Source organism: Natator depressus, chromosome 3, assembly GCF_965152275.1.
Source record: "Natator depressus isolate rNatDep1 chromosome 3, rNatDep2.hap1, whole genome shotgun sequence".
Lineage (NCBI taxonomy): Eukaryota > Metazoa > Chordata > Testudines > Cheloniidae > Natator > Natator depressus.
Window position 1 is genome coordinate 160,222,888 of NC_134236.1, and position 18,673 is coordinate 160,241,560.

Below are 18,673 nucleotides of genomic sequence, written 5' to 3' on the forward strand. Positions count from 1 at the left end.
AAAACAAAAGCAGTTTCTCTCTCTAGGGCACTATACAAGTTTAGGAACAAAACAAATTACTGGGACGTGATGCAGAGATAGGCACAGAAAGTGTGCCTGTATAACAAGATGAGGACAAAAATGCATGAGGAGAATTAAGAAACATTGATAAATAGGCCTAAATATTACTTTCATAGAAAATGCTGTAATATATTTCAGTGGAGATTGTTCTCTACAGTTTCCATTTTCAGTTACTATTTTAGGGGTGGATTTATTTTAGTAGATTAACAGATACAATTAATCACATAAACATACATATTAACTTTAGACTGGCTCGATGATTCTGTAGTACAAAGCTTCTTGGGAGACTCAGGTTCAAGACTATCCTTACAATGCCATATTCGAGGGTGGTATAAAAGATGGCATAAGTTATGTTTTGGGAATAAACTAGTCATGAAACGGATTTAAGTGGCCAAGTATTGTAATTTGAATCTGTTTGGCCTTTGGTGGCAGTGCTAGATGTATATAACACACCAATCTGATATTACGTGGGAACCAAAATCAGCCCATAGTAGAAACAAATGCAACTCCTAATGAGGTCAATGGGCCAAGTTCTGCCTTCTGTTCTGCTGATATTAATGTGGGGTAACTTCACTGAAGCCAATGGAATCACTCTGATTAACACTGGCTCACCTGAGAGCAGAATTTGCACCTGCTTAAACCAGGACTGAATTTGACACCAGGAATGTTGGGAATAGGTCAAGAATATGTTAAAATAAGGGAAGAGGGAAAGCTGTCTCTTACCCATTGACTGGACCTCCTGATACATGCCCTTATTTTTTAAGTTATACTTGTTTTGCAGTCACACAGCGGATGCCAAATCTTTGCCACTTACCCAATATGTAATCGATACAACGGTTTCTGTCCCCATAGAATTTGGCCCACAGACTTTCAAAGGAGATGCACCCCTTTCTTCCAGTCTACATTTAGTTAAATTTGGCCCAGGCTCCTTGTAAGTGGGGTAGTCACCCCGCTCTGGCTCAGCAAGTGTTAAAAGCCAGCCCTTGGAGAGGGCTGGGGTTGAGAGCCAATCAGAAAAGGCTGAGAGGCAGCCAATCAGGGCCAGGCTGGGCCCCATAAAAGGGTTGCAGGGACGGAAGGCAGGTGGTCTCTCTCTAGCTTTGGAGAGAGATGGACCTAGCTGCCTGAAGGAGTGAAGGGTACCTTGGACAGAGCAGTGCTGGGGAAGGGGCAGGCTGAGCTGGGGAGCTCAGGCCTGGCGACCTCCCAGGCTGAGCCCTGACAGGAAGGCCTAGGGAGGTTCTGGGGCTGCAGGGAAAGGCAGCAGGTCCAACCCCCTTGCCAATGATGAGTGGCCATTACAGACTGTAGTCTGCCCCAGAGAAAGAGGGCTAGATGATGACTGGCAGTAGCCACTGAGGCAAGGTGGGCTTAGAGGGTTGGGGGCTCCCCTGGGAGGGGAGACCCAGAGCATGGGGGTACTGTGGTGGGCAGAACCCCAAGGGAAAAGGGCACCGGGTCCAGGAAGGACACAGGGACCTGAGGCAGGAGAGACATCAGCCAGCAGGAGGCGCTCCAGGGCTAGAAAAGAGCTAATTCCCAGACTGACCAGCAGGAGGCACAGTGGCAGCGAGGGCTCGATCTGCCACAGTCCTGCATAATTGACAGATTGCTGGAGTATAGCAGAGCTTACAGCCTCTGTGTCAAATTACCCTTTACTGTAAGCAGGTGGAATTTTCTTGAGTGGGTTATCCCCCCTTAGTGTAGGGGAGAATTTTGACCTCTGCCTCTAGGCAGAAAGGTGATGATTGCGTCCCTCATCAAAGCCCTTGAGTAGTCAGTACAGACAATGGGTCACTCTTGAAGCAGATGAGGTGAGTGAGTTAATATCTTTTATTGGACCAACTTGTGTTCCGGAGAGAGTCAACAAACTTTCAAGCTCTCACCAACAGCAATTGGTCCAATAAAAGATATTACCTCACCCACAGTATCTGACTAATATCCTGGGACCGATACAGCTACAACCATACTGCAAACATGGAGAAAACGGTCAGTCCACTGCTTGGGTGCAGAGGAGAAAAGGGATTTTAAAGGGGGAAAGTGTGCCTCAAAATTAAGAGATGCACAAAACCCCTACAATCACATTTCAACTTCTCCTCTTTCTGAATCTCTAAGTGCTCTCAAGCCATCTCCAGCAAGAAAGGGAACTACCTGAGTAAAAATCCACCCTGAGACCATCAGATTGATGGGTTGCTAAATCAAGAGTAAATAGCAGCTGCTCTTACAGACTACAACTACATTCATAAGGGACTCCTAAATCTATTTGCATATTTTCCATTGACAGTTCAGCACATCTTCTTCCATTCAATATCTAATGTTTGGCAAATCTCAAGCTGTACTCACTGCATGAACTGGATTGCACTGGTCTATTGGGCTCTTGAAGTCTGTCCTTAGCTCATCAAAGGCGATTATCTGCAAAATAATTTTTTCAAACATTGTAATGACAGCAGTAATTTCAGTGAATCCAGGTCTTTTTCTTTATAGTAGTTACTAAGATCTATTCTTACTAACTTGGGTTGAAATTCATCCCAAATATAACGAATTAATTATGTTTTATATCATTTTACAGAACTATATATACATTTCACAAAGCTATCTTCAGCCACAAGATCACTGTACAAAGTAATATTGATAGGTCATGCTATAACAGGACATACATATTGACCCGCTGCCAGGTTGAATCACTCCTCCAATAAATATGTGCTTCTATAGTATTTTTCAGAGATCAAAACTCTAAAAATGAATTCATTTCTCTACAGATAAATGCAATAAACCATAATCCTAACATTGAGAGTTTTGGAAAAGGGTGTTGTGTTAAAATAAGGAAAAGTCAGAAGGCAACTTGATTTAATTGGAAGTGGAGGATTATTTCGCTATTTGAACATTAAGGGGGTTAAGCACAAAATCAGACAAGTTAGAAATGAAAAAGACCTGATTTGTGCCAGTTAGATCATACACCCCCACATCTCACCCCCAACCAGAAAAAGTTTGATCCATAGAGCAAGGATTCTCAAATTTTCATACAGTGTAGACGAGACCAGGTCAACATTTTTTCAGCCTTTTTCTTTGTTTTGTTTCCTTACAGATTTTCAAGTAATAGGAAAATTTTAATGAAAAATTTGTTTTTGTTCACAATTTTCCAGTTTTTTATATAGCTTTTTTTCATTTTGAATAAAAAAAACTGTTTTAGTTTTCAAAAATAGATTTTTTTTATTTTTATTTTACAGTTTTGTTCCTCTCCCACCTTTTTCTCCTCTCCCCTATCTTTTCTTTTCCACTGGAAGGAGAAAGGCAGGAACCAAATATAAAAATTCCCCCTGAAAGCCAAAAATTGAAAGCTGTCATGGGGGGGGGGGGAGAGATGAAAACTGAAACAAAACATTTTGCTTCACTGAAAAAAATCAGAAAATTCCATGAAAATTTTTGAAAGAAAGAAATACTTTTTGTCTCCTAATTTTTTCAGGGAAAATATGCTAAAAAAAACCCCTAGTTCTAGTGTAGCCCACACTTTGCTGAGAGATTGGCTCACTTCTCACCCAGTCAGAAAGGGTCAGAACCAAGCGAGGGACTTGCATTGTCTCCCCGCCACCACCACAGAGCCTCAAAGTCTGGAGGCGCAGCGTCTTGGTGTGGATGGCCCGTTGCCTGTAGTGGCTCTTCCAAGACGAATGACGATCTGAGAGGTGGTCCGAGGATTATGTAGGCTGAACTCCCTGCTTGTTCTGCAAGAGGACTGGGGAGGTGGAGAACAAATTCTGTCCCTTTGACAGAACTTTCTAAGGAAAACTCCTCGCTGATGACAACCCCTCAGGTTTTTCCCTCTGGGGAGGGTGATCTGGCTTTTGCTGTTTACACTCTTCAGTCATTCTGACATCCCTCTCCACCATATCCTTAGTCACTGCTTAGCCAATCTGGATCAATTTAGCTCTTTTAATCTTTCCTAATAAATCAGTCACCTAAGTCCCTTCATTATTTTTGGTGTTCTCCTATGAACTCCACCTACTTGGTCTGTATCTTTCTGGTGTTTAAGTACCCTGAACACACCGGGTCTGAGTCTGTTCTACTTACAGTAGTGGAAATCTCCAGTAACTCCATTTAAGTGACTACAGACACATTGGTGTAAAATTGGTTTAAATGAGGCAAAAATTGGGCCTACAATTCCCAGTGTGGTCTCCCCAGAGTCGACAACAGGTAGACACAACCAACAGATGGTGAATGCAGAAAGGTAGTGGGTACGTCTACACTGAATAAAACCCCAAACCTGTGGAGGTGAATTTCAGAACCCGGGGCTTGCGGTACAGGGCTAAAAGCAGAAATGTGGACATGGCTGCTTGGACTGAAGCCTGGGCTCTGCAACCTAGTGAGGGGAGAGGGTCTCAGAGCCCAAGCTCCAGTCCAAGGAGGAACATCTACACTGCTATTCTTAGCCTGTAGTGTGATTCCCACAAGCCTGAGCTAGTTGACCAGGCTCTGAGACTCACTGCTGTTAGTTTTTTGTAGGGTAGACGTATCCAATGAGACAGCTGTTCTGCAACTGAAATAAACATGTGGTCACAGCATGTAAACTGCCTAGCTTTACGAACAAGTAAGCCTCAAAACAATCCTGTTAAGCAGTTATGATTGTCTCTATTTTGCAGATATGGAAACAGAAGTGCAGAAAGGTTGAGACTTGCCAGATCAGAGCCCATATAGCACTCTAGTGGCAGAAATGAGAATAAAAATCAAAGACTCCAAGTCCCCTGCTCTAACAACACTGTTTCTACCAAGTTATAGAGCATTTAAAATTAAAGAATTGTGGCATTTTCAATAGCAAACTACAGGTTGCAATGTATTCAGTTGATAACTCTTCATATCACAGCATTATTATTAAATGTTTGTTATAGTCTTACTGATGTGTAGGTGCTGCACAAAGAAATGAAGGACAGTCCTTGCCCAGAGGAGCATACAGTTTAAGTTACATATGACAGGTAAGGATGCCAGAGTAGATTACATCATTTTTTGTGTCAGTTCATTCGAGACTGTAGTGATTCTCATGTCACCCATGTAGTTGTTATTGGGGCATTTAGTGCACTGAATGAGGTACACTACCTGTTGTGACAGGCATGTGGCACCAGATCCTGCCATAATAGAGGCAAAACCTCAGACATATCTCCATTGCTATGATGATCAATACCCCCCACAACACACCTTTCAAGATCCATGGGTCCTACACACACCTATTACAACATATGATGCACCTCATGCAATGCATCAAATGCCCCAATAAACAACTATGTGGCATCACAACAACAATGAGGCAATCACTATGCTCTCAAATGAACTCACACAGAAAAATGATAAAAGACAAAAACACTATATCAGCCGTGGGCAAACCCTTTTCACAAAATGATCACTCCATATTTGACCCTCAGTCCTTGTCCTCAAAGGAAACCTGCACAACACCTTCAAAACACAAGCCTGGGAATTTAAACTCATAACTTTATTAGACACTAAAAATCATGGACTTAATAAAGAAACTGGATTTATGGATCATTACAACAATCTATAACCCATTAAGCCTCCTTTGTCCTGTGACTGCAAAAGTGTTACTTGCCCATTTCACCTAAAATGGTCTTTTATTATGTTAACTCCTTATGCTAAACGATTTGTTCCACCTTGTGTTTAGCTGTGACACTGAGTACCTTCCCCAGACCTAAAGAAGAGCTCTTTGTAAGCACAAAAGTTTGTCTCTTTCACCAACAGAATTTGGTCCAGTAAAAGATATTACCTCATCCACCTTGTCTCTCTAAAAGCATAATACACAGAGCCAGTGATATCCACAGAATTATCTCCCCCACCTCATCTCAGGTCATAAGCGATTGTTCTAGTTACTGGTGGACTGGTATCCACATCACACAAAAAAACAACAACAAAAACCCGAAACCCCAACACCATCACAGTTGGCAATATTTAATATCCTTGCACTAAGATGAGATTGGATGGGCTATGGAGACTGAACTATCCTCTGACTCCTAGAAGAGATCTTCGAGGTCTGAGTTGAGGAATATTTGTTGGGCACAGCATGGCAGGAAGCTTGTCCTGCCACTGCCTATGCTGTACTTGTTCTGTGGATGGAAGAAAAAGGTAAGTATTGGAGCTACCTATGGAGTGGTTATAAAGTTACTGGTCCTCCACAGTTACTAGAGAGGACCAGAATGTGTTGTAGCAAGGAGCTTAATAAAGGTAGGAACTTCCTGGTTAGGAGGTTCTCTAGCTGCTGCTTAAAGCATGTCTCTGTGTTTATGACCTCACACTACACTATGCATCTAATAAAACAACAGAATAAAAGTTCCCTTGATTTATAAACATACTGGCCACACTCTGTGGTGACTTTCTCCCCATGCAAGGCCATTAACTCCAAGTGTAAATGAGCACAGAATTTGCCCCAATTTAGACATTCTTATGCTGCATAGTTTACAGATTCTGTGCTGGCATCACCTGTTTCAGAACAGCAACCATTAGGAAGGTATTTATAGATGTGCCTGAATTCCCCCCCACCCACATGCATGTTTCTCCAGACAATGACAGCTTTGAATACAGAAGTATTTGCATGAGATTGAGGCTGATTTTCATTCTCCATTTATTTCTTTACACAGAGATCTAACTGAACATTTCACCTGGCAGTGGCAGGAAGGAATCCAGATCTCTGTGTTTTAGGGAGGTCATTCTAATTTTTGACCACTGAGCCCTTACGGGCGTGTTTGGCTTGAGCGCAGGTGTTTGGTTTTTTTGTTATTAAACTGACCACGAGTAATTTCTGGGTAGGAAATCTGCTGAGAATATTCTTTAAAGTGAATTCATTGCTGGTAAAAGGTGCTGCATTGATAACTCTTGGGCTTGAAGATTATAATTTATACACATCTTAGAAACATCTAAAAATAAAATACTGAGATGAAAACGTACTACAGGCCTGAGCTGGAGGGACTACATTTATCGTCCATTCATAGCCCATTCACACTGTGTCTTGCCTGCTCAGACTGCCAGCAAAGGTGCCAAATTAGTGCTGAATAATGTGGTGAATATCTGTCCATGCTGAACTAGTCTGAGAACAACAAACACAGAACAGCAGTGGTCTCAGCACACCAGCAGGCTAACTGATGTCCAGTTTTTTGTAGGCACCATTGTAAAGAAGAGTTTTAAGGAGCAATTTGAAGGAGGACAATGAGATAACTTCATGGATGTTTATGGGGAGTTTCTCCCAAGCGTGAGGGGCAGGATGAGAGAAAACATAAAGGTACTCATTTGAAAACTTTGCAAGTGGGTGATGGAGTCTGGTATCATTGGCCAATCAGAGGCAGGAGTCAACATCTCAATAGTGAAAGTGTCAAAGTGAAGGGCTAGGAAAATAATATTTGCAGCAGCACTGTGCATGGGTATGAGTGGGACAAGATTGCATTTGGCAAGGCCAGAGAAAAGGATGTTGCAGTAATTGAGATGTGAGATGATGAGAGCCTGGATGAGAGTTTTAGCTGCATGTATGGCTTTACCCCAGCTCCAGTCAAACTTCATTGTGGGACCTTGTACCAAGGCAGTTGTCTCCTGGTTGCCGCCTCGTGGCCAGCAGAGGCTCTGCAGCAGCCTGCCTCTTGTTTCCATCTTTAGGGCCCTTAAGATCTCCACAGTCTTTCTCGTGGCTAACACCCTTCCCACCCCGACACCTCACCTGCCATCTGGGGCTAGTTAAATAATAGAACAGTCCTTAAGGTCCTCAAAATAAAGTCCATCACCACACCCCAGAAGCTCATACTCAGCTCTGGCTCTTAGTTCTACCACACAGGGAGATCTTCTTCTATCCCAATAAGCTCTTCACAAAGTTGCCCACTCCTAGCCCTCCCTAGCAGGAGCTCTACCTTCTACCTCTGATTTCCTTCTGTCAGCATCTTCCCTGTGCTGAGAAGAGAAGACAGCATATATACTGTCCTCCTTCAGAAAGCGCCTCCCAATTGGCTGAGAGATAAGGAAGCCCATTCCCCTCCTCCCCTACCCAGCTACATTACAGGCCCTTAAAGGGACAGTCTCCTGTTTTTTTTCTCCACCCATCCAACTACTAATGCCTTGGAATGCTTCCTCTGCTCTGGCCTTGGCCATTTATTGATCCTTTAAAATGGCATAATATTGATACTGGCCTGAAATGGGAACAGCAAAAAAGTTTGAGGTAAACTCTGTCCTCCCCTGCATGCTAGCAACTTCTGATAAATCTCTAATGAGAGCTTCATGTGTACATCTGAGCATAGTTTGGCCCATTGACATTTGATAACTAATTGCAGGTGAAGGCAAGAGGTGGAGTGTAGCTGAGATGTAAACTGAAAAAATGTTTTGCCCGCCAGTGCCTGAGTTTAGGGTTTACTGTTTCTTCTTCAACTGCCTGATAACATTGCTAATATCTTAAGCAATGTTGCTAAACGTCTGGTGTCTAGTGACCCTGAATTCAGGGGATGGCTGATAAGTATAGGAAGAACTAGTTTTCAGCTCTTGTTTCAAACTATATTTAGGGCCCTTCATTTTTGGTTTTTATTTTATTTAATTTTTCCTGGAAATGTATTCGTGTTTATTACAACAACAAAAACAGGTGAAAATTGTTGGGAAAAACTATTAATAATTTTCTGGGTAAATATCAGGGTTTATTTTGGTTGACAGAAGGACGGGGGGAAACTATTCAGTAGACTAATACTTTGATTAATGAAATTCAGTGTGGTTTGCTGCAGAACTAAACAGAACTCAAAACACAATGCCACCTCTGAGTTTAAGAAAACAATGTATCTATAGTCCCCAAATAAAACTTTTCATTTGAATAAACAGTTTACTGTTGTGGACTTAGAACTATTAGCCTATAAATATTTACATTTAATAATTGGGCCACACCATATGCAGTGCATCCTTTTCTCCTGTTTCTTGGTTTTTTTTTTTTTAACTTTTGAATATTTCCTTGTGTTCTGAAATGTATTCTGATACAGATTTTTGTTTTCTTCCCATTTTAGTGTGTCAGATCTTTCAACCATTATCGGCTAACAGCTTGAAATGTGTATTTAGTGGGCATGAGATTCACCTGTACATTCAGATGCACACGCACTTCAGAGCTTGTGTGCATGCCTGTTTGTTTATTGTGTGTATCTTCTAGACTATTCCATAGCCTTACTTCATCAGGCAGCTTTGCATATACACACAGACCAATGTATTTTCGTAATACATATATCTCCTGCAATGTACTGTATTTTCCTAATAAAACAAGTTATTTTTAAATATTTGAAAAAAGAAAAGGAGTACTTGTGGCACCTTAGAGACTAACCAATTTATTTGAGCATGAGCTTTCGTGAGCTACAGCTCACTTCATCGGAAAGCTCATGCTCAAATAAATTGGTTAGTCTCTAAGGTGCCACAAGTACTCCTTTTCTTTTTGCAAATACAGACTAACACAGCTGTTACTCTGAAACCTTAAATATTTGAATGATACAAAAGTAGGGTGAAAATAAAAAAACAAATACTTTTTGTAAAACCTGGGATTTTTTTCTGTAAAAATTGGTTTAAACTGAAAACAAAGGGGCTTAACTACATTGTAACAAATCCGTGGCCTTCTAGAACATCATTGTTGTCACTATGCTGCACGCTGCAGCCACTCAGAGCTTCTAGGTGATAGAACTCAGATCCTTCTACCCCAAAACACAGCCCCCCTCCCCTTCCCCATCACCTCACAAAATAGCAGCTATCCCACAAGCCGCTTAGAAATTCCTTAGAAATTTAAAAGTGCAGTTTAGAGAAAACAAGATCATAAAAATTACATAACCACAAAATTCATTTCCTGAAGTGAAGCCAGGCCCACATGAGCTAAGAAAGGTGGGAGGGTATCAGCTGACTCTCTGCTCCAGATACCCAGAGCTGGACAGATCTGCAGAGGAGACTATCTCCTCAGAATCAATTCTCAAATCATCAGGTTTCTCCAGGGCATGGGCCAAAGTCAGCTGCTGCTGTTTAGGAGACATTTAAAAAAAAGAAAGAAAAACAATATCCTAAAAACAAAGAGTAATATTGGAGAGGGTCACAAAATATACAGACTGAGGCCCAAACAACAAAGTTTCGTTCTAAGTCTAGATCTAAACGTTTGCCCATCTCTGAAAATCATCAGACAAGTTAAATTTGGCAGTTGTCACTCCATAAAGAGGAAATTGTTCCATTATCTTATCTGTACACTAGGTGGGCATTCATGGTTGTAGTCACTCCCATTCCTATCACTTATTATTGGGATCTAGCTTTGGATCTGGAGCTGATAAGGTTTAAGGATTGTTTTGTTACAGGCTACAGAGCAATTCCATTTTCAGCCTCACAAATCTAATTCTGTGACCCACTGGAATAGCAGAAAACCATTTACAAAGGTTACAATCCTAAGTACAAAAAACTTAGAATCAAGCTTTCCAATGCACTGGAAGTCTGGTATTAGAGGATGTTGATTTTACCTACCTATGCTACTGCACTTTATAAATTAAAGTGCTTTACAGATATTAGTTAATCCTCACAGCAGCTCTGTGAGATAACCACTTTACAGGTGGGGAGACTGAGGCAGGGAAATTCAGTGACTTGCCCACAGTACACAAGAAATCTATGCCAGAGCCAGGATTAGAACACAGGTGCACCTGACTTCTAGCCTGGTGCTCAAGCCCCTGGGTTATGGTGCATTCCAGGATAACAGAACAACATTTTGGGGCTATTTTTACCCAGATTTTCTATCTTCCTGGGCATTAGAGTAGTACACACTGTAGTAAACTGATGGTTTTAAATCTGCACAATGTGTGCCAAATTCTGCATGCAGTTGCACCTCAGTAGGGATCCCAAAGTGCTTTACAGTATGGATCAGTGATAGTCACAATCTTTGGGGTAGAACACAGCAGCTGTTTAGCAGTAAATAGAAACACTGTGTAAACAGTTTACAGCAGGAAGTGAAGAATAGCCTATCCAATTAAAACTGCAGGGAGTGAAGGATTTAGGTTGGCAGAATGTAAAATTACCAGAGTTTCAATTTGACCAAAACACAGGATCAACACCCATACATCCCAAGAGACTTTTTAATGACCTCAAGTGGTCTGGCCTTTAGTTTTATGACTCATACAAAATGACAACAGCATCCAACAGCAGTGCCCCCGAACACCAAGTTGCCGCCTTTGGCAACACTCCCTTAGCTAGCACTAGCAGTAGGTTCTTCATTCTCTCTGTGAGCCAGGCACAAGACATCGACATTCAGACACGCACAAGCCAGTGCATTAAAATCTCTGCACAAGAGTCAGGATTAATAATAGGCCCACGCAGTGCTTGCACTACATCTCCACTTCAAACTTTATTTTATAAATGAATTAACTCTCGGGTTTCTGGGTAGGTTCCATGGGACTTCTCTTCTGAAACCTACTGTCACACTGCCTGAAATGGCTTGTGACTAAGGCTAAGACTTAGTCACAGGTATTTTTAGTAAAAGTTACAGACAGGTCATGGACAATAAACAGAAATTCATGGCCCCTGACCTGTCCATGACTTTTACTATAAATACCCCTGACTAAATCTTAGCTGCTCCTAGAGTGCTGCTGCTCTGGGGAGTCTGGGACGCTGCTGTTCTGGGAGGTCCTGGGGGCCGACAGCTGGCCCCTGCTCTGGCGGTGGGGGCTGGCTACCTCCGGCTGCCCCCAGAGCCACTGCTCAGGCCGCCTCTGGGGCAGCCCCCAGGACCGCTGCTACTCCAGTAGTCCCCAAGGCTGCCTCCCTCTTTCTTCCCCCATCCCTCGGCTCCTCGGGCAGCCCTAGAGTCAGCCGCACTCATGACCATGGGTGCCAACCTCAGGGCAGACTGCCAAGAAACAGAGCATGAACCCCAAAGTGGTTGGGTGCAAATTTTGTATCCACGCAGGGCTCTAAAGATAAAACTTGTAGTCAATCCTCTAACTAACTAGCTAACTAACTAAAGATTTATTAACCAGGAAAAAGAAATGAGAGTTATTGACAAGTTTGGAGAAGGTAAACATAAACACCCAAATGAGAAACAGTCTTAATTTCTGAAAGATGATAGTTGCAAGCTCTATATGTCCTTCAGGGCTAACCCAAGCTAAACAGCTGGAGACTCATCACTCATGCTTAGAAATCTTTGCCCCTCAGAGTTCAAGCAGCATAGGGATAACAATTTCTCCTTAACAGGAATTTTTATTCCCTTCCCCCAACATTCAAGATGTGAGGGGTAGGGCCCTATGAAATTCACAGCCATGAAAAACGTATCAAGGACTGTGAAATCTGGTCTCCCCCAATGAAATCTGGTCTTTTGCGTGCTTTTACCCTATACTATACAGATTTCACAGGGGGAAACCAGCGTTTCTCAAATTGTGGGTCTTGACCCAAAATGGAGTTACAGGGGGTCACAGTATTGCCACCCTTACTCCTGCGCTACCTTCAGAGCTGGGTGGTCAGAGAGTGGTGGCTGTTGGCTGAGCGCTCAGCTCTGAAGGCAGTGACCTGCCAGCAGCAGTGTAGAAGTAAGGGTGGCAAAACCATGCTATGCCACCCTTACTTCTGCATTGCTGCCTTTGGAGCTGGGTGGCCAGAAAGTGGCAGCTGCTGACTGAGGGCTCAGCTCTGCAGGCAGCAGTGCAGAAGTAGGGGTGGTAATACCATACCAGGCCATCCTTACTTCTGTGCTGCTGCTGGTGGCAGCTCTGCCTTCAGAGCTGGGCTCCTGGCCAGCAGCCGCCGCTCTCCAGCTGCCCAGCTCTGAAGGCAGCAACTCTGCCAGTAGCAGCGCAGAAGTAAGGGTAGCCGTACCGCAAGCCCCTCTACAATAACCTCGTGACCCCCTCACAACTCCTTTTTGGAGCTTTGGTTATAACACCATGAAATTTCAGATTTAAATAGCTGAAATCATGAAATTTACTATTTTTAAAATGCTATGACCATGAAATTGACCAAAATGGACCAAGAATTTGGTAGGGCCCTAGTGATGGGACAAGAGCATGTGCACATATCCTCTTCAGGAGTGTGCAGAAAGCAATCAACAAAGTCTTTTGTCCATAGTGGCTTGTCTGATGTCTGTAGACCTTTTGCTGGGGAGGAGAAAACACCTTGAGGTAAATTAGCATTTCGCACTTGATAAAGCTTCTCCCCTGACTGTGGGTGATTTACAGTCTTAGAAAACGTTTTTATAGTTACAAAGCAAACATTTAAACATTATCTTATGACATGGGATACAGATACTATCAGCAGGATTAACACATGCAGTATCCTACAAGCATTCCAAAATGTCTAAACATTATACACATTTTTATAACTCTAATATCTATTTTAACAATACTAACACACAGGTGAACCAGACTGGTTTCCAGATATGCATTTGTCAGTGGTTAGTGAGGCTTGGGGCCAGGGCGTGAGATGGCACCATGTCTGCCAGCATCACACCTACCAATAAAAAACAAAAGCAACCAGCCTCATTTAAAAAACCAAAACCAACCAAACCTTAAACTCCCCCACTTGCCTATCAAATTCTGCTGCACTAATCCAACACACTGTCACAGCATTATTAATCCTACCCTGCCAGGATTTGGGGACAGAGGAGAAGGCCCTCATGATAGGACCAAGGATACTACTGCTGTGGTACCACGGTAATCAATGTTACTTAAGTAAAAAGAGGGGAAAATCAGATAAATATTTCATAGATTCTAAGACCAGAAAGGACCACGGTGATCATCTCATCTGATCTCCAGCAAAACACAGGCCATAGGACTTCCCAAAATAATTGATTTTTAAACTAGAGCATATCTTTTAGAAAAACATCCAAACTCGATTTACAAATTGTCAGTGACGGAGAATCCACCATGACCCTTGGTAAATTATTCCAATGGTTAATTACTCTTATAGTTAAAAAATTACACGTTATTTCCAGTCTTAACATGTCTAGCATCAACTTCCAGTGAATCTTCTCATACCTTTGTCTGCTAGATAGCAGAGGCCATTATCAAATATTTGTTCCCCATGGAGGTAATTATAGCCTGTGATCAAATCACCCCTTACCCTTCTCTTTGTTAAAATGAAATAGAATGAACTCCTTGAGTGTCCCACTAATAAGTCAGCTTTTCTAATCCTCTAATCATTCTTGTGGCTCTTCTCTGAAGCCTCTCCAATTTATTAACATCCTTCTTGAGTTGTGGACACTAGAACCGGATGTGATATTCCAGTAGTGGTCGCAGCTGTGCCAAATACAGAGATAATATAACCTCCCTTCTCCTATTCAAGATTTCCCTGTTAATGCATCCAAGGATCACATTAGTCCTTTTGACCACATAGTTGCATTGGTCGCTCAAGTTCAGCAGATCATCCAGGATGACCCCTAAGCCTCTCAGAGTCACTGCTTCCCAGGATAGAAAAGTTCGGCCTACATACTTTGGATTCTCTTGGAAATCCAGTAGACTCGGCTCTCTTCATATGGGGGTGGGAGGGACACATAGTGCTGATGATGACTTACTCAGTGACTGGCTCCAAAAGGAGTTTGCTTAATTCTACATTTGCTGCTAAGTCCTGAAAAATAACAAGAGTCCCTGGCAAGGAAACAAAGCAGGAATTTCATCTTCAAACTCTTCAGAAGGCAGGGAAATCAGTTGCGTGAACCATGCTGGAGCCAGAGAGATAAAGAAAGCTGCTCGTAAGATACCAACTTCCCTGAATCCCGAAGGCTCCAGTTTGATTAGAGGCTGTTTGAGCTGGGAGATTTGACATAGCTTTAATCTCTTCTCTCACATCAAAGTCATGCTGCTGGAATTTACAAATGGCAGGTGTGAGGCTTAATTTTCTGAATGGCTGTTGTGTCGTCATAAGTATTTTTTGGAGTGACTATTCACTTCCCAAATTCAATTTACCATATAGAGATGGCATAAAGCTTTGCATTCATGGAAAATTATACAGAAACAACTGCATGGGGTTTGGTTCCTACAATTTATTTTCTCTAGTTAAACAAAAACTGAAATCTAGTTTTAAGAACAAAGTTCAGATTCAAAGGAATGGTAGTACAAAAGCTAAGAGACCAAATCCAGGCCCTATGTGGTATTTGTGCAGGCATGGGTATAATCATGTATCGGATTTGTTTGTGTGTCAGATAGGGGGCTGATTACTAGCACCCCAAGGCTATCACTTCCTTTGGTAAAGTAGTAGAGACCTAGCATTCTACTCTCAGCAACCCAGGGGTGTGTGTGATTCATGTATTAACTGTGTCTCTCTATAGCACATGGATTCATTACAAAACATGTATGAAGACTGGCAAAATTCATGCCTAGTGTAACTCTATTGGATGAAGTTGCAGGGATAAAGTTAGACCATTCACTTTAAAGCTTGCCAAAAATTACTTGATTTTGCTGTGTATTTTGTTCTGGTGATATAAGTATCCAACTCCAGTTGCATTATATTATCAGACCATCAAAGAATCAACTCTTTATCTTTCAGGTTTCTTCGACAATATTCCCTATTTTGGTTCTTTTTAACTGCTAATCTTTAAAACCCAGAAGGTACCTTTATTTCTGTAACAGCATTTCCCCTTTTGCCAGATGGGTATATTGACCAATTTCTCAGTATAATCTCAAGTGGTTTAGTTCCTTTCTTTTCTCCTTACTATCTCAGCTACAACTTGCCTAATGCTTGAAGTTACTGTAGCAGGGCATATTTGCATCTCAATAATATTTAAGTGAGTCTTAGACCTCTTTGGAAATTGGACGTGCATGATCACTGAAGCAAGTACAGGACATAAAGCAAAATAATTTGGGGTAATCTTTGCAGTGTCAAGTATAATTTCACTGGAAATAAACCCTCTTGACTTCCTGTTATTATGAAGAGCTTTTCTCTCCTCCATTAGGAAATGACAGACAGCTGTTTCCTGGAGTGATCATTCAAAATCTTCAGGAGCCTGCCTCACATGCCACAGAGCCTCATGCTTAAATATTTCTTTATCTTTATTCCTTTCCAAAATCCTTTTAGTAAAACATTTAAAGTTTTTAAAAAAAGAAAAACAAGAAAAATCTTGGATTTCAGCAATATCCTCTTGTGTAACTCCTAGGGTCCCCAAGCAAGCAAGTCTGAAATGCTTGCTTTGATGAATAACCCACTACAGCCAACTGAAATGTGGGAAGGCAAAAGGAGATCAAAGACATTCCTTTTGCTCCGCTACTTAAATACTTTCCTGAGCAGTATATTTTAAATAATTAATTCGTGGTTGGGTTAATGATAATAGTAATAATAAATCTTCTTTTGCATGGCAAGAGGGGTGATCCACGACGTTCAAATAACCAAGTCCAGATTAGTGAGTCACTGAATAGCTTTGGAAGTGACTGGGTGTAAGGCTGAGATGCCACTGGCAAATGATTGAAGGGGGCTCTGATTTTTATTTTTCTTGGCATGGGAGGGTTAAAAGGAAAAGCCAGTGTGCACAGAGTTCAAGATGCTAATCGAAACTAGAGCAGATTTCATTTTTATTTCCCAGTTAGGCAGCAGGTATGCAGTGACAGCTGCCTGTCATGTTGACCAGTTATGTTTGTTGTATCCACCTGTTGTCTCTCATCTTATACTTAAGATTGTACGTTGTTTGGGGCAGGGGCCCTCTCTATTACATTTTGTACAGTGCCTAGCACAAGGGGGTCATGATTCAAAACTAGGCACTAATGTAATATAATTAGCAATACAAATATTTCAGTTTAACATTTTTATTTGATAAAGTTTGATGGTGAGTTCTAGAGATTGTCAAAAAGCTGGAGGGGAAAAAAATCACTAAAATTTCAAAATGCCTTTGTTTTTGAAACTCAAACAAAGCCAGCTAGCTCTAATCAGAACTGTACTTGGGCCAAGGAGGTGGTGTTCAGGTCCAGCTCAGAATCAAGCATAAACTGTAGTTCAGGGTTCAGATTCAGGGTTTATCTTCACTGCCAAAAAAGTTGCATTTCTGTGGAATAGCTAATGCACATTAAAATCCTAGTGGAAACACGGCACTATAGTTTTACCACAAGGTAAACTAGGTAAGGTCAAGCATGGGTGGAGGGTGGAGTGGAGTGCTGACCTCACCTACCTTCCTCCCAGTAAAAACTACAAATGCCTGCTTTCACTGGGATTTTACAGTGGGATAGCTAACATGGGTTAGTTATCCCACAGTAAAAACACACCTTTTTTGGCAGTGAAAACAAAGCCCTGGTCTACACTAGGAGTTTAGGTCAAATTTAGCAGCGTTAAATCGATGTAAACCTGCACCCGTCCACACGATGAAGCCCTTTTTTCCGACTTAAAGGGCTCTTAAAATCGATTTCTTTAATCCACCTCTGACAAGTGGATGAGCGCTTAAATCAGCCTTGCCGGGTCGAATTTGGGGTACTGTGGATGCAATTAGATGGTATTGGCCTCCGGGAGCTATCCCAGAGTGCTCTATTATGACCGCTCTGGACAGCACTCTCAACTCAGACGCACTGACCAGATAGACAGGAAAAGGCCAGCGAACTTTTGAATTTCAATTTCCTGTTTGCATGGTCACCTGCAGCTTGCCACGCTGGCCAGAGCTCATCAGCAGAGGTGACCATGCAGAAGTCATCAGCAGAGGTGACCATGATGGAGTCCCAGAATTGCAGAAGAGCTCCAGCATGGACCGAACGGGAGGTACGGGATCTGATCGCTGTATGGGGAGAGGAATCCGTGCTATCAGAACTCTGTTCCAGTTTTCGAAATGCCAAAACATTTGTCAAAATCTCCCAGGGCATGAAGGACAGAGGCCATAACAGGGACCCGAAGCAATGCCGCGTGAAACTTAAAGAGCTGAGGCAAGCCTACCAGAAAACCAGAGAGGCAAACGGCCGCTCCGGGTCAGAGCCCCAAACATGCCGATTCTATGATGAGCTGCATGTCATTTTAGGGGGTTCACCCACAACTACCCCAGCCATGTTGTTTGACTCCTTCAATGGAGATGGAGGCAACACAGAGGCAGGTTTTGGGGACGAGGAAGATGATGATGATGAAGTTGTAGATAGCTCACAGCAAGCAAGTGGAGAAACCGGTTTTCCTGACAGCCAGGAACTGTTTCTCACCCTGGACCTGGAGCCAGTACCCCCCGGACCCACCCAAGGCTGCCTCCCAGACCCGCCAGGCGGAGAAGGGACCTCTGGTGAGTGTACCTTTTAAAATACTATACATGGTTTAAAAGCAAGCATGTTTAATGATTAATTTGCCCTGGCATTTGCGGCTCTCCTGGATGTACTCCCAAAGCCTTTGCAAAAGGTTTCTGGGGAGGGCAGCCTTATTCCACCCACCATGGTAGGACACTTTACCACACCAGGCCAGTAGCACGTACTCAGGAATCATTGTAGAACAAAGCATTGCAGTGTATGTTTGCTGGCGTTCAAACAACATCCGTTCTTTATCTCTCTGTGTTATCCTCAGGAGAGTGATATCATTCATGGTCACCTGGTTGAAATAGGGTGCTTTTCTTAAGGGGACATGCAGAGGTGCCCGTTCCTGCTGGGCTGTTTGCCTGTGGCTGAACAGAAATGTTCCCCGCTGTTAGCCGGGGGGGGGGGGGAGGTGGGGGGAGGGGCTAGCC

The 18,673-nt window shown here is 42.5% G+C and overlaps 1 protein-coding gene across 2 annotated transcripts in view; it reads right to left on the minus strand.

Annotated features, from left to right (window-relative positions):
* CNIH3 (cornichon family AMPA receptor auxiliary protein 3) overlaps positions 1-18,673 on the minus strand; it is an 83,366-nt gene that overhangs the window by 41,112 nt on the left and 23,581 nt on the right. For both annotated transcript variants that reach the window (XM_074947105.1, XM_074947106.1), the window contains exon 2: positions 2,404-2,472. In XM_074947105.1, the coding sequence (XP_074803206.1) occupies positions 2,404-2,472 (69 nt within the window). The remainder of the gene's footprint in view (positions 1-2,403; positions 2,473-18,673) is intronic.